The sequence below is a fragment of the Camelina sativa genome, chromosome 12 (genome assembly GCF_000633955.1).
Source record: "Camelina sativa cultivar DH55 chromosome 12, Cs, whole genome shotgun sequence".
Lineage (NCBI taxonomy): Eukaryota > Viridiplantae > Streptophyta > Magnoliopsida > Brassicales > Brassicaceae > Camelina > Camelina sativa.
Window position 1 is genome coordinate 28,034,737 of NC_025696.1, and position 9,696 is coordinate 28,044,432.

Here is a 9,696-nt window from a genome sequence, read left to right on the forward strand (position 1 = left end):
GCAGATGTGGGGAAGGCTCACGAAACTGCAAGGCAAGAGAACAACAATGGTTCTCAGAATCGAACAAAGTCAATGAATACAAGAGTCGCAGAGAATCATAAACAAATTGAGGAAAAAGAGGTCGAGTTACCGTTGAGAGTAGAGGAGAAAACAGACTTTAGCAAGAGTGAGAATCAATACTTTGATCCAACCAAATGCCTATCGCATAAGACTGTTCAGAGAGGAGAGATTCAACGATCAGACCAAATCAAGCAAAACCAGAATGAAAGCAAGAAAGAGGTAAGGAATTTACCTTTATTGATTGAGCTGAAAAGCATCGAGAGAGAGCTCGAAGATAAGAATTCTACACAAAACAATCTGCAAGAAAAAGACCCTGAGAAATCAGTTGAGGTTGAAGAGAGACAGAGGGAAGGTATTAAGTGCAAGAGGGAGATTGAGATAAGGAAACTACCTTGGTGGGATGAGCAGAAAATCACAGAGAAAGAGATTGACATGAATCTCGCACGAAAGCACCTGCACAAAAGGGAGGTTCAAGTCTTAGCTGAGATTGATATAAATCAGAGACAAATCGACATGGGAATCAAACAAGAGGAACGGTTGATTTTGAAAGAAAATGGAGAAGATATGAAGAGAAAACAGATTGAAGAGAAAGCTAGAAAGAAGAATCAAGAGGGAGATCAATTCCTTAAGAACAAGAGGATGAGTGAGAGGAAGATAAAGAACTCACACGCATGGGGCAAGCTGGATTTCGTCAAAGAGGAAATTAAAGACATAAACTTCGCACAAAAGAACTTGTATAAGAAGAAGTGTCAAAAATCAGCTGTGATGGAAGAGAGGCAGCAGAAAATTAAGAAGAAACACATGCTAGTGAAATCTAGAAAGAGGAACAAAGAAAAATCTGAGATTAAAAAGAACAAGAAAATGAGGGAGAAGAAGAAAAAGAATTTACTTGTGTGTAATGATTTGAACTATCTTGGAGAAGAGACTGATGGTCGGATTCATGCTCCTGGGTATATGCAGAGGAAGAAGCCCCATGGTTCTGTCAAGGTTGATGAAGAAGAAGAGAAATCTGAGATGAATAACAAATTTAAGAAAAAGATGGTTTTGCAGGAACTGAGAGGATCTACAGAATTTGGAATGATGAGGGAGCTAGTGATGTTACCAGCAAGGATAACAAATATTGTGAAACAAATTTGTTCATGGAGCAAAAGGTTCTTAGGAGAAGTACAAGGTGAAAAAGGGATCAAATCCCTGGATTGGAATTTGGTAATTTTGGGGATTAATCAAAAGATGAGAGAGGGAGTGTTGGAATCTCATCTTTGATTAATCTGTTACAAAGAATCAAGTACAAGAAGAAGAGAGTTAGAAGAAGAAGTTGCAGAAGGAAAAAGGAAGAAGAAGAATCGTTGAATACATGAAGAGTCAAAGGGGAAGAGAAAGTCTTATGTTTTGTGATGTCAAAGAAGGCAAGAGGCCAACTGGGCCAGAAGCATGTCAAGGCCCAAACTAATTGGGTTATGTTGATTAAGGCTTACAAAAGCCATTGTCTAAGTGAAGTAATGTTGTGTACTGTTTAAGTAGGTTAAACCTCAACTGCTATAAATATGTTGTTGTAATGATGTTATCAATTAAGGAGAATGAGAGGTTAAGCAAGTGGCTGACCAAAATCCTACAGTACTCAGTAATCAATGGTTAAATGTGCTAGGGCGTGTCATCTGGGATGTACCAGCCTGAACATAAGAGTTTAAGCATGATTAAAATTTGATTAAATGGCAAGGAGAAGTGCCTGACGTGACAAAACACGGGGGACCGTGCATGCTATTGGCGATGGATAGGGTACCCTAGAGAACTGGTTTGAAGAAGACAAAGAAATATTTACAACGGAGGGTCGTCTTACGGTTGAGAGACTTCCACAGGAGGGTGCGCATCACGAGAGAATACAAGCTTAGTGTCTCAGACTACGTTGGTTGAGCTCATAAAGTTACTACAGGAGTATGTGGATTTGTTTGCAACCCCTACTGGCTTACCACCACGAAGACGGTGTGATCATCGGATCCATCTCATTTAGGGAGCAAACCCAGTTGCTGTTTGGCCATATCGATACCTGCACTTGTTGAAAGATGAAATTAAGCGGCAATGTTCGGAGATGCTTTGGAATGGTGTCATTTGACCTAGCACCTCACCTTTTTCTTTACTTGTATTGCTAGTTAAGAAGTCTGATAAAATATGATGATTCTGTGTTGATTACCGAGATCTTAACAAAGTAATCGTGAAAGACATGGCGGTCCGTGTGGTTGTTGAGCTCTTGGATGAGTTACATGGAGTTTGCTTCTATACCAAACTTGTTCTGGCTTCAGGGTATCACCAGGTCCGGATGTTAAAAGATGACATCGAGAAAACGGCGTTTCTCACTCACCATGGCCATCATGAATTTTTAGTTATGCATTTTGGACTCTCCAATGCACCATCCACGTTTCAGAGTCTTATGAATTCCGTGTTTTAGGCGGATCTTCGAAAGTTTGTGCTTGTTTTTTTGATGACATTCTCACTTATAGCAAGACAAGGGCTGACCATGTGGAGCATGTAAGATTGGTATTTGAGCTTATACAATGCCATTGGTTGTTGTTAAAACAGGCTAAGTGCTTGTTTGGACAGAAAGAGGTGAGTTATCTTTGGCATGTCATTTCAGGCGAAGAGGTGAAGGTTGAAGAAGCGAAGATCAAGGCTGTTAGTGAGTGGCCAAAACCAGCATCGGTTAGGGCATTCCGCGGATTTATGGAATTTTCTGGGTATCTTGGCTTCTCCTCTCACAAATTTCCTACGTCGGAATGGGTTTGTTTGGGATAACGTCGCAGAAGCAGCATTTCTATCTTTAAAGAAAGCTCTCTCTGAATCATCGGTATTAGCTCTACCAGATTTTCCAAGGAATTTGTAGTTGAGTGTGACGCTTCCAGGAGTGGGATTGGTGTTGTACTACAACAACAAGATCACGCAATTGCTTTTTTTAATCAATAATTATTAGAGAAACACTTGAAGTTGGCTGCATATGAACGAGAGCTGATTGGGTTGGCTAAAGCGGTGCTGCACTGGAGACTCTATCTATGGGGACATCATTTTTTAATTTGCACTGACCATTATAGTCTTAAGTTTATATTGGAGCAGCGCCTCTCAACGACACTGCAGATTCCTTGGGTTAGCAAGTTATTAGGATTTGATTTTCGTGTGGGGTTTATTCAAGGAGAAATGTCTGATGCATGGGAGGTACTTGAGAGACTGATTTCCATAAGAAACGTGCTCACTTATATTCCGACTCAGAATTCTTCAAGAGGTGGTCTCAGGACTTCACAATTTTGGCCATGAAGGTGTTCAAAAGACAATGGATAGGATTTGCCAAGATTTTTATTGGAAAAGGTGGAGGAAGACAATACAAGACTTTATGGGAAGTTTTCAAGTGTGCCAGAAAAACAAATGGGAAACGTTGCAGCCCGCTGGTTTACAGCAACCGCTACCAGTTCCTACGCAAGTAGGGTATGATATTTCGATGGATTTCATGGAAGCTTTGCTGAGCGTCTTAGGCAAAACCGTTAGTTCAGCTATGCTCATTTCATTGCATTTGGTCACCCTTACAACGCTAGTACTGTCGCACAAGCTTTCTTCCGGGACATCGTTCGTTTTCATGGGATACCGAAAACAATAGTGACAGACAGGGATAAAATTCCATAAACCTCCAAGAATCTTGGATTATACAACTAGCAATTTGCAGGTTGACGCAGTGGATGTGATGTTGGAACAGCGAGATGAGTTTCTGGAGAGAACTTGAGGAAGACTCTTAGAAGTTCAACAACACATGAAGCTTACTTATGATGATAACCATCGACTTGTGGAGCTTAATGTAGGCGATTGGGTTTGGTTGCGGATTCAAAAATACTGTCAGCTAATGGTGTCTAAGGAAGCTTTCAGTAGTTGTCACCCAAGTATTATGGACCTTTTGAGGTGCTTGAACGCAATAGAACGGTTTCGTATCGACTGCGGCTGCCCACAGGAACTAAGACTCACAATGTGTTCCATGTTTCTTTACTTAAGCGGCACAAAGGCGATCTTCCTGGTGACAGCCCCACTTTTCCACCATTGTTACATGGCAGAGCAGTTCTTACGTCACCTTTGGAACTCCTCAAGGAAAGAATGTGGGGAACGACTCGACATGCGTTAGTCTAGTGGGCGGAAGATGCCGCTGAAGACTCAACATGGGAAGAAGCAGGAAAACTGTACGAGACTCATCGAGGAGGGGAGTAATGATACACGCTTTGGTATTATGTACCAGAGAAAGAAGTCACGGGCTTGAAGAAGCTTCTCGATGACTCTTTGATTTCTATTCTATTTTTAATAATTTCTTTTCTTGAAGTTTCTTTTTATTGGTTGGGTTAGGTTTTAACTAAACGCTTGATAGTCGGTTTGTAAGGAGCTATATATATAGCCTCGTGATTTCAATAAAAACTCATCTTCCAAACAATTAACTTAATTCTCTAGAAAGAGGCTTAGGTTAAAAGGTAGTTAGCTTTCAAGCTCTTTGTTCACTTTGTTTTCTGAGCATAATTTACAAGGGTTATTACAAGGGCTAAGGCTAAGGCTTTGGCTCATAACACAATAACATGTTATGATTGTACGTTATCTTAGAAATGCCAAGAAGTTGTAAAAAACAATATTCTGAGAAGTCATAAGAACCAATTCCTCTAAAAAGATTCCCTTGTTGTGCATTTTTTTTCCTCCACATCTTCTTAGTCCATCTTCAAGGTAACTAGTACGATGATACCCATGAGTGAGAATTGACGCCAAAGGATTAATTTCCAAAATGATTCACTTAACTTCAGGCTTATGAAAAAACTAGATAGATTTTCAGTGATGTATTCAGATCATTGATGTATTCAGTGATCTTGCAACATACCATGATCTCAAAACTGGCTTTAACTCTCTCAAATAACAGCAAAGGAGAGCAGAATTCTGATTTACTTTAGTAGCTCTTGATTCCTTTTCCATACCCAATACTCCACATTCTTTGCTAGATTGATGATTGAATAACTCAAGTGCGAGACTTTAATCTGCTTCTAAAAGCATAATTGGGTAAGATAAAGATGTGTGTCATTGTGGTCGTCACTCGTCATACTAACTCTTGTTCTTGCCTTGTATATATATATATATATATATATATATTTATTAAAAGGTTAATTCTTGCCTTGTATTTTTACTTGTATTCTTCACAGTTTCCACCAACGGCTCTAAGTTCGTCACATATACACAAAATAAACCAACACATCCAAATGGTTTACATAAACGATTTAAGCTAAACCATGATATTAGGAGGAATGAACCATTTTAGGTATTATTATTATTTTATTTTTGATAAACTGTGAATTCTATTACTAAAATGGAACATTGTTATACAAAAAAAGCTCGGGGCAATGAACTTTTGTGACAAAAAATAAAGGTGAAAAACTATAGTAAACTACAAGAACTAAGCCAAAACGATACTTAGAAGAAAATAGGCATGGGTGAACCATTGAGTGAGGAGACAACTACCTTGAACCATTTTAGGTGTTATCGACTTATTGGTACTTTCGAGATTGAGCAACCGAGCCATGAGGGATCGGCGGATCAAATCCAATTATTTTATACATTATATTTTTTTTTTGGAACAAACAACGCTTATATTGAAAACGTCTTTTAGGCTTCCATAAAAGAGAGAGAATATTCCTCGCAAGCTCATCGGCTTGGCGATTGCGATCTCGAGGGATGAAAGTAAAAGAACAAGAGCTAAAAGATCTAGATATAAACAGGATATCTTGGTGAATCCTATGAAGTTCCTTTAGTTGGAACTTCAAATTGAGAGCCTTGACTAACGATAGAGAGTCGGAGGCGAACAAGATCTGGTTGAAACCCGATGCGATGGCAACTTCCACGGCTGTGAGAGTTGCTAAGACTTCGGCCATCAGCGGGGATCCGACAAAGGTGGCCAGATCTGACCCTTGTCAGATGATTTGAGCTTGTCGGTTTTTGAAGATTCATCCAAGACCAGCTTTCACATCATTAACCCAAGCGGCGTCGGTATAACAGGTAATTAGGTAACTTGCATGTTGTTCTTGGACTCTAAATGAATGCATCAGTTGTTGTGCCCTTGGTGGTTTTATGATTTATGCTTGTTGCCATTCCTTTGCCCTTAACACTGCTAACATCAAGGCTTTTTCCTGTTTCTTACTGAACACTAGATTATTCCATGAAGTCTAATTGGTCCAGAAACTCCATGTGAACAATGGTCCTCCACCAATACCAGTCAGGGGGAGACACGTCAAGATTCCTGATTGGGTTGTACACACTTGCTTTGGATCAAAAGTCTCCTTAAAGGTGGCTTGTTTCCAAATTTGTCTCGCAAAGGGACAGTGGAAGAAAATGTGAAGCTCAAATTCATTGGCTTGGCAGTGTGGGCAGATAATTGACTCATTGACTAGCCGATGCGAAAGATTATCACCCACTGGTAAGGCTTTCTGAGATGCCTTCTAGAGTAGCATCTTTGTTTTTGGGGATGATTTAAGAGATGAAATGTGAGTTTTCCATTTAAAAGGAGATGGACTAGGCTGAATAGCTCTTTCCACTGCAGCGTCCTCGATTGCGCTTCAAAGTAGCCAGATTTTATTGAGTATACACCATCCTGGGTAGGTAACCATGCCCATCTGTCTGTAGCACCCTGCTTACTAGGTTTCAGGCTTAATATCTCTTTCTCATCTACCATCCAATCTTTGGATTCTTCCGTGGAGGGGACACATTGGGGCTGATGGTGAGCTCAAAGAGAGCCATAGGTTTCTCCATACATCAAAAGTCGACAGAACTCCACGTCCAGCTCCCGCACTGACCAAGTCCCCTGAGATAATTGTAGAAACTGCACCTCCAATCGGTCCAATGCTTCCCTAGGAAAGTACTTGTGGTTGAACTCCTCCACGAAGTCAGCCCAAGTCATCTCCCTCTGCGACCTCCTAGCGGCAACTGATCTCCACCACACATGAGCATCACTAACTAGGTTGTGGACCCCTATGTCCACCCAAAACTCTTGAGGACATCTGAGAGACTGGAAGTTACGCTCCACTCCCATCATCCATGCATCTACAACAGTAGGGTCTGAACCTCCCGCAAACCACTCAGTACCAATGTTGCGCATCTCTCTCAACATACTGACATAACGGAGATGAGCTCCTCCATCCACAGCCACTGGCTGCTGCTCTCCCGCCACCACTGGTGGTACTACCTGAGCCTGAGCCAGACCCACTCCCGGTATCCGCTCCAACAGTTGTGTCAACAAGCTCGCCAGGTCAACACCTTCTACAGGGACTCCACTCGCTGGGACTCCCTCACCCGGACCCTAGCATCACCAACCACTCGAGGGCCAACACTGCCCCCACCAGCCACACTCGTGGATCCCTCCTGAAGGCCCTGCGCCTCGCCAACACCCTCAGCTGTCACACTCTGTTCCACAGTATCACTAACTGACGGGCCTCTGCCCCTAACACGACCACGTCCGCGTCTACGACCATCAACAGCATCCTCTCTAACCATCTGCACTACCATGAACAGAAGGCTAAGCAAGCAATTTAAACATAACACAAAAACATAAACTCACCGTGAAATCACATTGTAGGCTCGAAGAGGATATTCTAGGACTCCATGCCACACACAATTGACTAACTCACATAATCAATCAAGACATGCCAATCCCAAACATCTACAGCACAAAGCCTAGTGAACTCAAACCTAGAACCGTAAGGGATCTGATACCGAACTGAAACAACCCGACCATTTTTCTAAACAAATAATAAATAATAATAATAATAATTAATAATAAATACTCTAAACTAGTGGTCTCATATCCACTAGCCACCTAACCACAACCAAACCCAACAGCGGAAAATAATCAATACGATTAAACCAATTAATTACCAATAAACCAATATTAAATTCCATAATCAAAATAGTCTAATAATCCAATCATCATAAAACAAAGAACCAACAATCCTAAACAACACTCTAGGACCCAACTCTAGCAACCTAACAGAAGCCAGACATCAACCAAGCGAGCCACTAGAACATCCTCCTCTTCATTGCCTTGATTCCACGATCACACTTTGCCTTTACCTGCACCACAAACACAAATTAAGATGCATGAGTATTTTATAAACACTCAGAGAGGCAATCCTCTCATCTATTGGGCTATACACACAAGCAATTGAGATACTCTAACCATCAAACAACAATCAACAAACAAACCAGGCACTGCATCGACCGACACCAACAGGGGATACATCGACCGACACAAACTTGCGTCGACCAATGCAAGATACTCACACTGCATCGACCGACGCATGCTCGACATTTCACAAAAATACCCTAGTTGCATCGGCTGACGCCTCCTCATGGCATCGATCGACGCTCCTAGGTCAAATCACTCCGTTCTCGCATTTGTATTGACCGATGCACATGTCGAGCATCGTTTTTCCCCAAAGCTTCTCGCTGGATCTTTGTTCCTACAACTATCAAACTCGATCTCAAGCCACAAGAAAGCTTCACAAAGCCTCAAATAACGTTCTAACAAGCCACACAACACATAAACAAATAGATTAGAGAAATCTCAAGTTTAGATAAGTCATGGTCATGCACTCACATTTGCCAAGAAGATTCTGAACCTCAAACAAGCAAAACAACGCTCCTAGGAAGCTCCTACAATGATCCCAGCTACTGATCTCTACAGGAACAGCCACAAACTCCCAAAATCTCACCAAGAACTCTTAGAACTCTTTCTCTCTTTTCTTTTCTCTCAAAAACAGCCAATCTCGTCGAATGAGGACAAAACTCGAGTTAAGAGTTTTTCCCCAACCCAAAACGCACCGTTTAGCTTATTCGCTTCCCGACCAAACCGGCCTTGCATCGACCGATGCAACACCAGCATCGATCGATGCACATTCCAAACCGGGATTCCGGTTTGTTGATGTTACAACTATAACGTAGATCTGTTGGCTTGAGTTATATTACTCGTGTGCTAAAGTAATAGTTCGTGATCGGGTTTATCCTGGGATTCATAAATCATGATTTTCTGAAAGTACTTACGGCCAATTTCTTGAATTAATAAAAAAAATATCATATTTTGTCTGCGTAATTTATATTATGTTGTTGTAATTTTTTCTGATTTTTTTTTTAAATATAATTTGCATCTTTTCTCAATTCGGTTTTTTGGGCTCCTAATTAACAGCATTCTCATCATAAGAAATTTGAGACAGTCTAATTGAGAAGATAGACATGATCTATATTTCAGTCTCATCCTTGCACTTTAAAAGAAAAGCATCTTCCTCGCACCAGGAAGAGTGCACTTAGAATATTTATCACTACAAGAAAACACGCTCTTTGCGACGGAAAACTGCGACGGAGAAATTCTCTCGCAAATTTGCTATGGATTTGCGAGTCATTTTCTACGAAATCGAAGAACCTTACAAATGTCCCTCGCAAATTTGCGAGAAATGTGCGATGAATTTGTGAGGAGGTGTAACACCCGCAAACCAATTTTTGGTATTTTGGTAAGGGTGTCGATCGACACCTTCTAGTGAGGCATCGATCGACACCAGTTGTGGCCGGTTTGGTCGGTTCAATTTTAATTGTCCGGTT

The 9,696-nt window shown here is 41.1% G+C and overlaps 1 protein-coding gene across 1 annotated transcript in view; it reads left to right on the forward strand.

Annotated features, from left to right (window-relative positions):
• The window catches only part of LOC104732774 (trichohyalin-like), a 4,790-nt gene extending 3,137 nt beyond the window's left edge, over positions 1-1,653 (forward strand). The window contains exon 2 of the mRNA XM_019233879.1: positions 16-1,653. Within this exon, the coding sequence (XP_019089424.1) occupies positions 16-1,323 (1,308 nt within the window). The 3' untranslated portion in view covers positions 1,324-1,653. The remainder of the gene's footprint in view (positions 1-15) is intronic.